Source organism: Hypomesus nipponensis, chromosome 26 (genome assembly GCF_054491055.1).
Source record: "Hypomesus nipponensis isolate SF chromosome 26, ASM5449105v1, whole genome shotgun sequence".
Taxonomy (NCBI): domain Eukaryota; kingdom Metazoa; phylum Chordata; class Actinopteri; order Osmeriformes; family Osmeridae; genus Hypomesus; species Hypomesus nipponensis.
The window spans coordinates 4,450,621-4,466,101 of NC_140386.1; the positions used below are offsets into that span (position 1 = coordinate 4,450,621).

The 15,481-nt window shown below is 54.7% G+C and overlaps 1 protein-coding gene across 2 annotated transcripts in view; it reads right to left on the reverse strand.

Annotated features, from left to right (window-relative positions):
- Positions 1–948: 948 nt before the first annotated feature.
- Positions 949–15,481, reverse strand: part of exoc2 (exocyst complex component 2) — a 37,099-nt gene continuing 22,566 nt past the window's right edge. The window contains exons 12-28 of one of the 2 annotated variants that reach the window (XM_084692738.1): positions 11,011–11,130; positions 10,466–10,590; positions 10,094–10,162; positions 9,834–9,991; positions 9,395–9,516; positions 8,053–8,114; positions 7,825–7,905; positions 7,571–7,630; positions 7,401–7,462; positions 6,991–7,057; positions 6,236–6,352; positions 5,055–5,196; positions 3,027–3,082; positions 2,501–2,623; positions 2,246–2,307; positions 1,953–2,012; positions 949–1,388 (exon numbers count right to left, since the gene is read on the reverse strand). In XM_084692738.1, the coding sequence (XP_084548864.1) occupies positions 1,295–1,388; positions 1,953–2,012; positions 2,246–2,307; positions 2,501–2,623; positions 3,027–3,082; positions 5,055–5,196; positions 6,236–6,352; positions 6,991–7,057; positions 7,401–7,462; positions 7,571–7,630; positions 7,825–7,905; positions 8,053–8,114; positions 9,395–9,516; positions 9,834–9,991; positions 10,094–10,162; positions 10,466–10,590; positions 11,011–11,130 (1,580 nt within the window). In that variant the 3' untranslated portion in view covers positions 949–1,294. The remainder of the gene's footprint in view (positions 1,389–1,952; positions 2,013–2,245; positions 2,308–2,500; positions 2,624–3,026; positions 3,083–5,054; positions 5,197–6,235; positions 6,353–6,990; positions 7,058–7,400; positions 7,463–7,570; positions 7,631–7,824; positions 7,906–8,052; positions 8,115–9,394; positions 9,517–9,833; positions 9,992–10,093; positions 10,163–10,465; positions 10,591–11,010; positions 11,131–15,481) is intronic. The other variant, XM_084692739.1, reaches the window with a different exon arrangement.

The window sequence follows — 15,481 nt, forward strand, 5'->3', positions numbered from 1 at the left end:
TCTAAAAACTGCATCCGGTCGACATCCAGTCTCTTGTCCAGCCTTACACACCCACCCGCCACCTACGGTCTTCTTCTGACAACCGTCTGATGGTCGCACCTATCAAGACCGCCTGTCCCAACCCAAGCTCTTCTCCTGTCTGCCCCCCCCCCAATGGTGGAATCAACTCCCCAACTCCATCAGAGATCCCAACCTTCCAAGAAAGGCTAAAGACGCACTTGTTCCGGGAGTACGACGGTACTTAAGAAAGATTTGTTGGATCAGCTGTTCGTTTATTTCCTCCAGGAACTCAATGACACTTATTGAGGGACTTGTTGCACCTGTTGGCTAGTTGTAACTGATTTAGCTACTTGTACTCGCTGTGAACTATATTATGGTTGCTTGCTTTCCTCGAGGTACACTCTGGGCACTTTCGAGGATCGTTTCACGACATGATCTTCTGGTTCTACCCCAGGGCTCTTATTTGCTCTTCACAATGTATGCTTCGTGTTTTGACTCCCCACATTGTTTTGGCGCTCCCTCGTTGGCTATGATCATTGACCTATGCACCTTCTGCTCTTTCTTGTAAGTCGCGTTGGATAGAAGCGTCTGCTAAATGACTAAACGTCAATGTAGAAGCTTGTGAATGAAAAAGAAAGTGTCGCTCGTAAGCCAACCAGAAAACATGAAGAACAGTGAAAGGGGCGAGTCATTCGACACCAGAGTCATTCGAACACAGTGACCAGTCATTCCCAAAGAGCTGATGGGTGAGTTCTGATAGGAAAATGACTATACCTCGAGCAAGTGCCAAAGTATAGAGACTGCAGAGGCACGATTCGACTCTGCGATGCAGCCTGGTCCGCTCTGTTTCAGTGGAACTGGACGGGTGCCAGGAGGCAGAACCATGACAGTTTGACACACGAGACGCTTACACATTTACAAAGAAAAAACAAAGCAAAAATCCCCAAATGTGCGAATGGTCTTTTTTATTTGGCGGTCAGAATAACAAAACAAGCCCCCCCCCCCCCCAAAAAAAAAGAAAACAATGTAATTCAGCAAAATCATTTGTAAAATCCCCCAAATTGGAACACTGACACGCGACCAAGTGGCATTAGGATGTGTGGCATCATACCCGGAGTAAAACCGCAATCCACTCTTATACATACAGAATACAGATTAGTGACTAAAACAGAACACATTCAGTACACTGCTTCAGATTGAGATGGACAAGTCGATAAGATATTGCACAGACGGTGGGTGTGGGGGGGGGGAAGCGAACGTGAGGCCCGTGTGGGGTGGACCGGGGGGGGGGGGTTCATCTCTTGATGGGCTGGACGGACGAGGGGTGGAAGCAGGTGAGCTGCAGGTGCATGCTGCTCTTGAACTTGTTCAGAAGCTCCTCCAGCAACCTGGGAGGAGAGAGACGGGAAAGGGTGCGCTTAAGGGGTCGGGCGGTGAATCGGAAGGTTGCCGGCTCGATTCCGGGCCGGGCCAGAGGACTTTGTGCCCTTGGGCGAGGCACTTCACCCTACTTGCCTCGGGGAGAATATCCCTGTACTGACTGGTACTTGCTCTGGATAAGAGCATCTGCTAAATGACTGCATGTAAATGTAAGGGGAGGGAGAGAGGCAGGGGAGGAGAGGGATGGAGGGAGAGCAAAGAGGAATGGAGGGGAGGAGAGGCGGAGAGGAGAGGGACAGAGGGGTGGGGAGAACGAGGGCAGGGAGAGGGCCGGAGAAGGGAGGGGGGGGGAGAACGAAGGATGGAGAGAGGAAGAGGGAGGAGGAGAGGCAAAGAGGGTCGGGAGCGAGGGAGGGGGAACCGAGGCGGGCCCGGGTGAAGGGGGACGCGGAGGGGAGAGGGAGGGCAGTGAGCGTCGCGGCGTCACGTGGGTTTTCCTCGGGGTGAGCGAGAGAGAGAGACAGGGAGGGAGAGAGAGAGAGGGAGAGAGAGAGTGGGAGAGAGACACTCACTTCTTATCCGCACCGCTCTGAAGCTGAGGGAGAGCCTCCAAAGCCTGCTTGAAGCTCGCACTGAGAAAAGACAGAAGAACACGAAACACACGCACGCACACGCACACATCGGACACACAGGAAAAGTTACAAATGCTGAACCAGACTGGTTTCACTTCCGCTCTGCACCGCTGTTGGATCAGGTAGATGTTGGATCAGAATTGGTGGGGGTGGGACAGGGTGGCAAGATTTATGGTGTGTGTGTGTGTGTGAGAAAGACAAAGAGAGAGCGGGGTACATCCTGTGAATCTTACTTGCTCTCAGAAGTCAGGTATGAGCCGATGGCATCTCTCAGGGCACACAGTTCCAGGCGGGCCTGATGTGTGTGTGTGTGTGTGTGTTACAGAGCGCGAGAGAGAGAGAGATACTTTGTTATCTGTAACAGAGGGTAAATCCCTATGAAAGTCTTGATATTACTAATCCTACAATTGAGTTGCAAACTGCTTCGTGAGTAAGTCTGTGTATGTTGCTGCTGTGTGTTGGGCATGTGTGTGTGTGTGTGAGTGTACCTGCAACGCCCCGTTCTTGCTGAAGGATGACACGCACTGCATGAGCCGACTCATCTCCTCAGCCACTGCCTCGACGAGGCGGGACAGGGCCCGAGGAACAAGCTCCTTAGACACCGTGAACACCTGAGACAGAGAGAGAGACAGAGAGAGACAGAGAGAGACAGAGACAGAGACAGAGAGACAGAGACAGAGACAGAGAGAGAGAGCGAGCGAGCAAGAGAGAGAGCGAGAGAGCGAGAGAGAGAGAGAGAGGGAGAGAGAGAGGGAGAGAGAGAGAGGGAGAGAGAGAGACAGAGAGAGAGAGACAGAGAGAGAGAGACAGAGAGAGAGAGACAGAGAGAGAGAGACAGAGAGAGAGAGACAGAGAGAGAGAGACAGAGAGAGAGAGACAGAGAGAGACAGAGAGAAACGGGGAGAGGCACAGAGAGAGTGTGAGTACAGAGAACTGGGGGTGGGGGGGATGTCGCCCGTGCAGACGAGGCCACCCCGGGCCGGGGTTCGAGATCGGTGCAGCTCCAGCTCCTACCTCGGCGTGGACGGTGATGATGTTCACCAGCGCCTCCTTCAGATAGTTCCTCACACCTGGGGGGAGGAGCAAGACGTCATGTCAGCCTCTGGAAACACGGCGGGGAAAGGCAACAGGGGAGGAGGGAGAGAGAGAGGGAGAGAGAGAGAGAGAGAGAGGAGAGAGAGAGAGAGAGAGAGGGGAGAGAGAGAGAGAGAGAGAGAGAGAGAGGGGAGAGAGAGAGAGAGACAGAGAGAGAGAGAGAGAGAGAGAGAGAGAGAGAGAGAGAGAGAGAGAGGGGAGAGAGAGAGAGGGGAGAGAGAGAGGGGAGAGAGACAGAGAGAGAGAGACAGAGACAGAGAGAGAGAGGAGGGAGACGGCGAGAAAGAGAGGGGGCGAAAGACGGGGAGAGAAGGAGGGAGGGAGGGAGAGAAAGAAAGGCGGTGCGAGAGAAGGAGGGAACGTTCTAGAGAAGGCCTCTGACAGACGTGACGCCCGTGTGCTCTGATGGCTGACGTGACAGGTCCATATTCCCCAAGTCAAGCCGTCACAGCAACACCGAACAAAAGAAGCCAGGTCAGTAAAAGTCAAATTTCTCGGCTTTTGCTGGCCATGGCTCGCACCCACACACACACAAACCCACACACACACACAAAGTCTCAGCCAGTGAAAGTACCAGATCCTATTTCCTCAGTGTCGTGGTTAAATGGTACAAATGTTCCTCTTTCATTATTAGGAAGGGATGCTTCTCTCAAAGGCCACAGGCCTGAAAACCTCATGTTCCTGGCCTTCCTTAAAATGAATGTGCCACACACACACACACACACACACACACACACGCTCTGCGCCTTATGCATAACATCCTGTTGAAAAACAAACCACACACAAGTTTCACCTGGGTTGAGGGCACATCCGTGTACAAGCAGACACGCAGATAGACACACACACACACACACACACACACCACAGGCCAGAATGACCTATTGTCCAAGTGGCTGCTACAACTCATTCGTTCATATTGAGATTAGGCAAACAGGCTACAGAGAAGCTCTCAAACCAAAGCGCCCCATGCATAGCCCTCGGCTGTTCAACAGCGCTACAGGCAAACGTGCAGCCACGTAGCAGCGAGAGCCACAAAGCCTTCACTATTTTTTTATTTTTTTATACCACAGCAAGTGTGTGAAAGTGTGTGTGAGAGAGAGACACAGAGAGACACAGAGAGAGAGAGAGAGAGAGAGAGACAGAGAGACACAGAGAGAGAGAGAGAGAGAGAGAGAGAGAGAGAGAGATAATGACAGAGAGAGAGAGAGATAGAGATAATGACAAAGAGAGAGAGAGATAATGACAGAGAGAGAGAGATAGAGAGAGAGATAATGACAAAGAGAGAGAGAGAGAGAGAGAGAGAGTGAGAGAGAGAGCGACTGTAGCGTCCCCCACCCACGCCTCATGACTGGGCGACGGAGAGAACGGCGGCCGGGCCGACCAGACAAAGGGGCAAACGCACAAACTTGGGAAATCATCGGCGGGCCGGGTGACCTTCAAAACAGAAAGCGAGCCCGCCGGGGAAGGTTCGAAGACGATCACACGCCTGCTTACTGTAACACTTCAAACATGCAACTTGTTTGATATCCACTCGACACACATACACACACAAGACGCCTAAACCACAGTGCGCTCGTGTTGAACGCAGGTGTCTCGATATCCCCCCCCTCCTGTGAGCTGCAACAGGAAGGTTATGGAGTGGGCTGGGGGGGGGGTTGCTGGTTACAGTACTTTTGGGGGTAAGTTTCAGTGGTTGTGGCGCGCGGGGGCCGTGGAGAGGGGGGGGGGGGGTGATCGGGTCCAGTGGTCGCAGGTTTCCCCCTCCGGGCCTCTGAACGCCAGCCCGAGGACTTCGTCATCCTACCGGCGATGCACCTGTGCGAGATGTGCAGAGCGTGTGTGTTTGGATGGACAGGTTCCCCCGTTAGTGTGGAAGGGGGAGGGGGGAGGAGAGGAGAGGGGGAAGGAAGGGTGGGAATGGTGGGGGGGGTCTGCGGGGGGGGTTACCTGTGGGTGGAAGGCAGTCCCTCCAGTCGAAATACCCGGCGTAGATGCCCGGCTCCAGGGAGCCCACGATGGGGTCGGCCTTGCGCTCGATGTATGCCTCGAAGAGCCGCGAGTCCAGCTCTCGCACGCCGTTCACGCTCACCTGGCGACGCACAGACGGACAGGGGGGGCAGCACAGTGAGGAGGAGGAGGGGGGGCAAAATCCAAACGCGCCAAGAGCCGCTGGCTCTGAGCCAGCGGCGAACGCAGTTCGAAAGCCGCTCTTCTTGAAAAGCCAGCCCAAACTCATAGGCTTTACTGGAAGGGGCCAACCGAAAACTGTCCCTGAATGAATCAGAGGTTAGTCAGCAGAACGAATGCAGAGTCGGTGTGCGTTCACCAGAACGAGGGAGTGTGTGAATGGGGAGGGATCGATGGGCAGAGGGAGTGAAAATCTTGTCCTTTGCCCTTTCGACAGTCATATGGTCCTCAGATGTGTGCTGGTGCGATGATTCATTCTCGACTCAATCAAAGCACCCATCCAATCCCAGGGGATTCGAGTCACTTGTTACAGTAAGTAGTCTGAGAAGTGTGTCGAACAGGGAGTGTAAATGTGTGAGTAAAAGGCAATTTTATGCTTAAAAAATACGCATGAAAGTACGTTTTTTTTTGTGTTGTGTTTGTTCTGGCCCATCCAAAGTTTCATCCCTGCCGTATTGACACAAATGCCAGTATTGCTTGTTTACATCACCTCATGTTTACAGCATGTGAACTTTGGAAAGTCCCAGAAGGTTTGTCTTTTGATAGGTGTTCTCCTTCTTTTCGACCGGCAGTCTGTCTTACTCATCCTACTATTTCAACACACGGTCTGAAGACATTTGCTATTTCTGCGATAATCTTCTCATGACTGAACATAAATACGTTTCACTCAAACAAGGTCCAGTGGAGGTTCTAGAACATTTCAACATTATGGTTGTCATAGTATTTTTCTCCACAGCATTGCAGGCATCCACAGACCATGTTTATACTTATTCAGACTCTACATTTTGGGGGGGGGGGGGGGGGAGTTGTCCGAACCTGGACACCCTTGTGCCCCCCCCAAAATGTAGAGTCTTCCAGAACCTTCCTCGATAAGGCTGTTTTTCTGTCAAGGACAAACGAGCCTCGCCAGCCCGCGTTGCGTGTCCGTCCGCCGTACTGACCCGCGTGATCTTGTCCGTCCCGGTGAAGCCGTGCTTCTCAAAGTGTTCCGCCAAGTTGAGGAAGGTGTGCTTCTCCAGGTACTGACAGTTACTGAGGATGATGAGCAAACGCTGCTCCTGCACACACACACACACACACACACAAAGACACACACACACAAAGACACACACACAGACTGAGGTGAGGGGGACCGGGGATTTCGATGTCGACGTCCGCACACGGGTCCGTTTCGACTGGCGACGTCTCGTTCCTGGACACCAGGAGAGCCGGAGAGCGAGCGTCCACTTTGTAAACGGCCGCCCCCCTGTCTTGTCATAGACCAAACCACCCCCCCCCCCCCCCCCCTCCGCAGAGAGTCTTAACTCTGGAGCGGCTGCCCTCGATATCGCCGGGCTGTCTACCCCCCTGCCGAACACCGCAGCTCGAGGGGAAACCCCGCGTGAGCCCTACTCCATTTCCCTTTACCAGAAACACCTTAAGCTCTCCCCCCTTCCTTCCTCCCTCCTCCTTCCCTCTCCTCACCACAGTCGCCACTACCCTCAGCCCCAGTCGGCCTCGTCTCTCTCGGCTTTTACAGGAAATGAGGATGCGTCTGCTTCCTGTCCACAACCAGGAAACAGTCAGATAGACGGTGGTTTGCCGGTGAATGGCATTGCCTTGTGTTTTTGTGTGTGGGAGGATGGTGGCAATCTCAATCATATTGTCGTCCGAGTCGTATGTGTGTGTGTGGAGGGTTAGGGTTATCTGCACTCACCTGCGAGGGGCGGAAGTTCTCCTGAACGCCACCAAACAGGTCGGGGGAGGCCAGGTCCACCGCCATACTGGGGGAAACACACGTCACCGTCGGTTAAAACAGACGACGCCGTCGGTTAAAGCACACGACCGTTCGTCCTGTCAACGGATGTCGCCACGTGGCGTTGTGTCGGTGCCACTCCCCCTCCCGATCTCGCCCTCACCGGGATTCGAACTCGGCACCTCACGAACGCCACTACCACCTTGATGAGCCCCCCGCTTCGACCGGCGGCGCCGCCGAAAAGCTCGCTCTAAGATGGCGGCCGGGTGGGCAGGTATTCATGCCGAGGAGCGAGTTGAACCAGTTCAACTCGGTTCCATGCACACACACAGACAGACAGACACACACACACAGAGTTTGGGTCCACTCACTGGGCTGTGTCCATGTCCTGGTCGGTCTTGGTGCTCAGCTCCTCCACGCAGCTGATGAACACCTTGGGAAACGGGGACGGGGCATCCGTGAGACGCAGCGTGAGCGACGCGGACGCGTGTCTGTGTCCCCAGCCTGGCGCCTAGGGCACTGTGTGTGTGTGTGTGTTTACCTTCATGATGCTCACACAGAGCTCTGTCGTCTGGTCCTGAGCCTGCTCCAGCTGGAGCACCTGCGCGCACACACACACACACACACACACGGACACAAGAACACACACCCACGAACATACACACACCCACACAAACACAAACTGAGACAGTGGCAGACCAACACAAACAGGCCAGAGCCAGGGCGGGGACTGTCCTGTCAGGGCAGAGACCCACAGGGGGGTGAGTGGGGGACGGGGAGAGCGGGGAGCCTCACGTTGATCTCTCCAGGCCGGGTCTCCATGGGCTCGCGGAGGGACTGCAGCATCTGGACCACGCACTGCTCGAACTGCGCCGGCTGCACCACGCACAGGCAAACACACGGGAGCAAAGGAGGTGAGGACGGGGACGGGGACGGGCGGTCGGTCTCCGTGGAGATCGGCCGGCGTTTTTTTTTTGTTTTGTTTTTTTAAGGGCCGGTTTGGTGTCTGGTGCGGGCTCTTACGAGGCTGGTGATTCCTTCGTTGTCCACGACCCAGTTTTCCTTCTCGGCTAGTCGTCTGACATCTATGGAAGCGCAGACACACATCAAGTCACTTGACCAATGGGAATCAGTGGTCCAAAAATGGCAAAACAGAATCTTGCTTGTGTTGCATTCGCTAAAGAAAAAAGGTCCTCTATGTATACTTACCTTGCTGATACTGCATTTACTGAACATAAACCCAATTAAATGGCATTGACAGGTGACAGGCTAACAGGAAGTTAGCAGTTGATGTGCAACACCCAAACCCAAACGAAGCGCCACATTATAAATAGAAAAGAGAGCTGCGACCGTGGGAAACCACAGTCCCTCCAGATATGAACTGCGACGCCTGTCAAGACTTTGGCTTGCGGGCAACAACACGAGGCAATAACGAGAGAAAGCCCTGGTCCGAATGACAGCGCAGCACAGAGCACAGAGCAGGCTCTGACTGCCCTCTCCCTCTCCCTCTCCCCCTCCCCTTCCCTCTCCCTCCCTAGAACACTGCGATCATCAAATGCAGGCCTATTAGAGGTCACCGGAAGCAGCCATAAGAAGATTGGTGATGCTGCCTTTGCCAATTACACCCCAAAACTATGGAATAAATTACCCATAAATATCAGAGAAGCAAATACGCTAGACATTTTTTAAAGACAGCTTAAAACCTACTTTTTTACCAAAGCATTTAATAAATTTTTATCTCAGAAGGGCCTTACAACTGGTAGTAGTTATATTATTGTTTTTTTGCATTCCCGCAAAGATTGCGGCTTGTGTTTGACTTGCACTATTGCTTATGTGTTACATTTTATACATTTTTGTTGAGTTATGTATTTTGTTATTCTGCAGTTTCTATTATTATTATAATTTTACTCCGCAGATAGAGAGCGGCTTGTCTGGGTTGTTATATGTTTTAGATCTATTACTTTTATCACTTGTATTATTGTTTTTGTTGATTTTATGTAAAGCACCTTGAGCTGCAATTCCTGTATGAAATGTGCTATATAAATAAACTCTTACTTACTTACTTACTCCCTCTCCCCCCCTCCCTCTCCCTCTCCCTCCCCCTCCTTCTCTCCCCCCCCCCCTCCACCCCTTCTCCCTCCCCCTCCCCCTCCCCCTCCCCCTCCCCCTCCCCCTCCCTCTCCCCCTCGTCCTCCCCCTCCCTCTCCCTCCCTCTCTCTCCCCCCCCTCCCCCCTCTCCCCCTCCCCCTCCCCCTCTCCCCCTCCCCCTCTCCCCCTCCCCCCCCCTCTCTCTCTCTCTCTCTCTCCCCTGGCTGCGGGGAGCCCGGAGGTCTCTCCCGTGTCCCCCCCCCCTTGCAGCGCTCACCTTCTCCGGCCTGGTGCAGGGTGACCAGGAGGCAGTGCACTCGCAGGTCCAGCAGGACGTCCTGGATCACCTGCAGCAGGTCGTTGGGGATCTCGAGGGCAGAGAGCGCCTCGTGGCTTATCCTGAGAGAGGGAGAGAGAGAGGGGGAGGGAGAGGGGGACAGACAGAAGGAGGGAGAGAGATGGGTGAAGAGAGTGAGACAGAGAGATGGGTGAAGAGAGTGAGACAAAGAGAGGTAGAGAGAGAGAAACGGATACGGAGAGTGGGGGAGGGTGAGAGGGGCAGAAGGAGAGAAAGAGGCGGGGGGGGGAGGAAAGGGGAACATACGTTCAAAACGACCGCCTCGCGCGCACACCCCTCGCCACAACCTCTCATCCAGACCATCCCCCTCCGCCCCCACCTCACACACACACACACACACACACCAGGTCCTGCGTACCTGACAGTGTGGATGACCTGTGTGAGCCAGGGCCCGCTGAGCTCCGTCTTATTGGCCCAGCCGCCGTACAGCCTGATGTCGACCTCGGACAGGGTGGCGGGCAGCAAGGCGCCTCGGACCAGCTTCACCAGCCTGTGGGTCACCTCCTCGATCATTTTCTACACACACACACACACGTGCGCGCACAGACACGCTGTTAGAGGGCAGTCGGAACGCCGCGACGACAAGCTCGGGAGACGACGTTCGAGGGCGCGACGTACTCTGAAGTCGCTCTGCTTCTGCCTGGCGTTCTTCTTCGATCGCTCCACCTGGCCCGACTTCTCGCCGGTCTGCCGAAAAGAAAGATGGCCGCCGGAATCAAATCCTGGTTTTATTGGCGTAGACCCTTTTTTCTCTCTCCATTTTTACAAGCAAACGTACGCCCATAGGACTGCCCCCCTGGAGCCGACCCGAGACCTCAAAGACTCAACCACGCAGCTTTGTCGAGCGACGCCGCCGACTCAAAAGCGCACCTCATCATGCGAAACTGGGCATTGTCCTTTCGTGTTCATCAGAGCATTCGAAACGTGAAACTGTTAGTCACGCTTGGCTCCTTTTTGGGGGGGGGGGGGGGGGTTGATTTGGGGTCGCACCTCGCTGAAGAGACTCCCGTTGACGTAGGAGATCCACAGCTTCCAGAAGTTGGGCAGCTGACCAATCACCACGTCCGACAGCTTGTCCACAAACTGCACCTGCTGGGGGGTCTCGTAGCGCGTGGCTAGCGGGGACACACACACACACACACGCGCGCCGGTTACGCACCCTCTCACCGAGACGGCTCGAACCGCAGCTTGGAAGTACTTTGTCTGGACGCTAAATGACGTTCAGCCGGGCCGTCCATTACACCCACACATGCAGCTGCATTGGTTATACCCTAGATATACCCTCGTGTGTTTAGAGTTTGAGTACGCGTGTGTATTAAGAGCAGTCTGTGTATGCGAAGCACCGTGACGGTCTGAACTCACTCCGCGTTATGACAACAACAACAACAACATGACTAAGTTATTACTCAGCTAAAAAGGAAAAAGAAAACGATGAAAAAGAAACGTGAAAAAAAATCCCCCCGCGCAGGGGGAAGCCCTGGCGGTGGAGGAGGGCGGGGTGTCGTGCGTGGCCGGGCTGGGGAGAGGTGACTCACCGCTGGGCCGCGGCGTGTGCATGCTGCCGCCGCGCTTCAGGGACGCCGTGTGGCTGACCCTGCTGAGGGCCAGGGGCCGGGCCTCCCCCTCCGGGTCCCCGCCTGTAGAGCCTGCCCCCACTGAGAGAGGGAGGAGAGAGAGAGGGGGAGAGGGAGAGAGAGAGAGGGGGAGAGGGAGAGAGAGAGGGAGGAGAGAGAGAGGGGAGAGAGAGAGAGAGAAAGGGGGAGGGAAAGGGGGAGAGAGAGAAAGGGAGAAAGAGAGAGAGAGAGACAGAGGGAGGGAGGGAGGGAGGGAGGGAGGGAGGGAGGGAGGGAGGGAGGGAGGGAGGGAGGGAGGGAGGGAGGGAGGGAGGGAGGGAGGGAGAGAGAGAGAGGGAGGGAGGGAGGGAGGGAGGGAGGGAGGGAGGGAGGGAGGGAGGGAGGGAGGGAGGGAGGGAGGGAGGGAGGGAGGGAGGGAGGGAGGGAGGGAGGGTGAGAGAGGGTGAGAGAGGGTGAGAGAGAGAGACAGGGAGGCAGGGTGAGAGACATGAACTCAAAAAAGGTACACACATACTTCGGCCATCAAATAAACAATTTTCCATAACTCCACATTCCACAATAATCTCAGCAGGTTTTCACACCAAACAGCCCTCCCTCGCTCCTCTCCTCCCTTCTTTATTTGTCTTGTGATCCTTCGCTCCCTCGGGCCAGGGATGGAGAGAATGCCCCCGTTGATTCAGGGCAAGGTGAAGACCTCGGGGCGGCGGGGGAGGGGGGCCAGGGGTGAACCGGGTTTAGCCAGGCCTGGCGAGGCAACAGTGATGTCTGGTGATCTGGGTCGGATTACTCTGGCCTTGTCAGAACCCTCCAATAGGTGGCGGTAGCGAGCTGATGTTCGGCAGCCTCGCATAATCTCACATTCAGGCTTTTATCCTTTACTCACACCCCGCTTCTACCTCGGGGCTGGACGAGGTTTTCACGGTTTGTAAAAGTTACGAAACCTAACTGAAAGTGAAACGTAAGAACGTGGAGGGGAATTAAAAACAGGCCAAAACAGCGCGTCGAAGTCGTGCCGCCTACGGATCCTTATTGTAAACGCGGGGAGAGAAACGAATCGCTCTGTTCTCTCCAAAGCATGTGTCACGCATCCATGCAGGGCACGGCGGGTGAGTCACACGGCTGTTCATCGTGTGCGGATGATTCGATAAATAACAAAATTGGAAGAAGAAGAAAAAAGAAAATTCCCCCGACTGAACGTTTAGGTGTTCCTCCCTATTCAGCTGTAAGCGTAGTCACCACACTTCACAGTCCTGGCTCCTGAATGGGAGGAAATTCTCGGTTGACTCACCGAACCCAGCGAAAAGCATCTTCAGCGAAAAGTGCTGTCTCCTACAAGCGAGCAGACTCACACACACACACACACACACACACACAAGAGTACATGAGTACACACACACACGAGAGTTCATGGGGAATACACACCACACACACACACACACAAATTGCAGGGCCTGCGGACGGAGAACGTTGCACACACACACTGCCATGTGGAGTGTGTGTGCTGTGCTCTCATCCCTAGACATGTTTTCCTGTCTTTTTATAGAGGGATGAGAGTTGCTGTTGATCCAGGTGTCGGGTGAACCCTTTCCCATGGTGTCCTATGCGTGTGTGTGCGCGTGTGCGTGTGTGTGTGTGTGTGGTGTGTTCTCCCCATGTACTCTCCTGAGATTGCGTATTCAAGCATTGGCGGTGACATAATGAAGAACAAAACTAATTTAGGAGATGACATTGTAGTGTTTAAGACCAGTGTGTCTGTGTGTGTCTGTGTGTGTGTGTGTCCATTCAGCTAACTTCCTCCTTTACCCTGACTCTCCTCTGCAGGTCGCAGGACTTCCTGTTCCCCATGGGGGTCACCAACCCCGACCACACACGGCTGCTTTCTGTCTAAACACACACACACACACGCGCGCACACACACACCCCCCTCACTCCATCACGCACACCCACACGATATCCCTTCTCCCTCTCTCTTGCTCTCTCTCTCACTACCTCCACACACACACACACACGCACAGTCTCCGACTCTGCGAGGAACTCGTTCACGCCACAACACACACGGCGAGCTCCGTATCGACGAAAGATAACCGACCAAACAATGATTTGAAAGAAAGAAAGGAAAAAACTGATAAGAGGACAGAAAAATGAAGGGAGCTGTAAAAGACTTCAGTCGGGGTGATTAACAGCCTCCAAGAGTCCTCTCTCCCTTTACTTATTTTCCTCCAGAAACAGTTGCTGGTAATTGTATTGACGTTGGCTCAGGGGAGTGTTGCCGAGGAAATACAAGCAGCCGAGTTTATATCATTGAATTGGGCAGAGGGGGATTCTACGATAGCATAGACTCGTCGTCGCGTTTAGACATTCGGAAGGAACCGAGGGCCCCCACGCTAGCACACGTCGAAACCGGGCCTCGCGGCTTTCAAACGGAGACTAATGGGGCTCATTGCCGTTGAGGCCATTTAGCGAGGTCATTGCAGACTCGAAACACGCTCAAACTTCCTTAAAAAAAAAACTAAAAGGAGAAAACGTACTTTTTGGACAAAAACATAGAAACACGGCCAGCAGAGGCAAAACATGACAGACCCCCCCCCCCCTCCCCTCCCCCCCCTAAAAAAAATTACTTGCAGACACAACCAATCAATCACTGAGCAATTAGCCCTGCCGCGTGCGACTGCGGACGGGCCCCACGGCAGCCCGCCGGAACCATTTCCAGATTGGTGGGAGCGTACGAAGAACGCTTGATAGATGCGTGTGCGTGTGTGTACACCGAGATATCGAAAGGCTTGGGCGGGGGAGCCGGGGGGGGGGGGAAGGTTGAAGAGGAGCGTTCTGACGTGAGGTACCATGAAGGGGCTCTCCCAGGGTTTGTTCATCCTGGGGGGGGGGGGGGGGGGTCGGGCTTCTCGGCTTGTTTTCGAGGTAGAGGACGGGCTGTTGTGGTCGAAGGATGTTTTTTGGAAAGCACGAGTTTCGTTCTTGGGGATGGATGGGGGGTGGGGGTGGTGGCGGTGGCCGGTGCGGGGCTGCTGTGTGGTAAATGGCTGCCAGGTGCGTGCTCTGCACTGCGTACAGAGGGGGGCCACGGTTCCTGCCGTACGACAGGAAAGAGGACAGGAGACAGCTGCTACAATGAGGCCGTGTGTGTGTGTGTGTGTAAGGCCGTGCGCGTGTGTGCTCTGCGAGGAGGGAGGCGCGAACCCCCGGAACTAGAAAAGAGACTTGACTCCAATCAAAGTGACCGGCTCCCCTCCTTAGCTGTGCCCCCTTCTCCCTCCCGCGGTGAGGGCTGAACGAGGGCAGCTCATCCTGGAGGTGATCCTACCTACGGGGCGGCTCATCCTGGAGGTGATCCTACCTACGGGGCGGCTCATCCTGGAGGTGATCCTATCTAGGGGGCAGCTCATCCTGGAGGTGATCCTATCTAGGGGGCAGCTCATCCTGGAGGTGATCCTACCTACGGGGTGGCTCATCCTGGAGGTGATCCTATCTAGGGGGCAGCTCATCCTGGAGGTGATCCTATCTAGGGGGCAGCTCATCCTGGAGGTGATCCTATCTAGGGGGCAGCTCATCCTGGAGGTGATCCTATCTAGGGGGCAGCTCATCCTGGAGGTGATCCTATCTAGGGGGCAGCTCATCCTGGAGGTGATCCTATCTAGGGGGCAGCTCATCCTGGAGGTGATCCTATCTAGGGGGCAGCTCATCCTGGAGGTGATCCTATCTAGGGGGCAGCTCATCCTGGAGGTGATCCTATCTAGGGGGCAGCTCATCCTGGAGGTGATCCTATCTAGGGGGCAGCTCATCCTGGAGGTGATCCTATCTAGGGGGCAGCTCATCCTGGAGGTGATCCTACCTACAGGGCGGCGCCTTCGGCGCCCAGCGAGAGAGCTCGGGAAAGAAACAGAGAGGGGGAGAGAGAAAAAAGAGAGGGAGAGAGAATAAGAAAAGAGAAAAAAAGAGAGAGAAAGAGAGAGACAGAGAGAAAAAAAGAGAATCGTATACTACCCCCCCCCCCACCCCCCCCCCCACCCCTGTATTCATCACAGGCTGAGCCCAGGAAACCACTGTTAGCCTTAGCATTAGCTGTGTTTACGTTTGGGGCTCCTCTGCATAGGGCTAGCCACCCACTCACAATGTACTCTGTGTGACTGTGTCTGAACGTGGCGGCCCCCCCCCCCTCTCTCTCTGTGCGGCTGAGCCCTGCCTGCGCGCGCGCAGAGGTGAGTGCGTAGCCGTTATTTGCGCAAGCGAATGTGTGTGTGTGTGTGTGTGTGCGCAAGCACCGGTGGGGGGGGGGGGGAACTGCCGTTCTTCTTTCACGTCCCCATTTTTGTTATTCTCCCCCCGCAGGCTTGATTTAACAGAGAAACAGCTTAATTGGGGTTAATTGTTTCAATCCATCGGTGTGCGTGTGTGTGTGTGTGTGTGTGCGTACTGT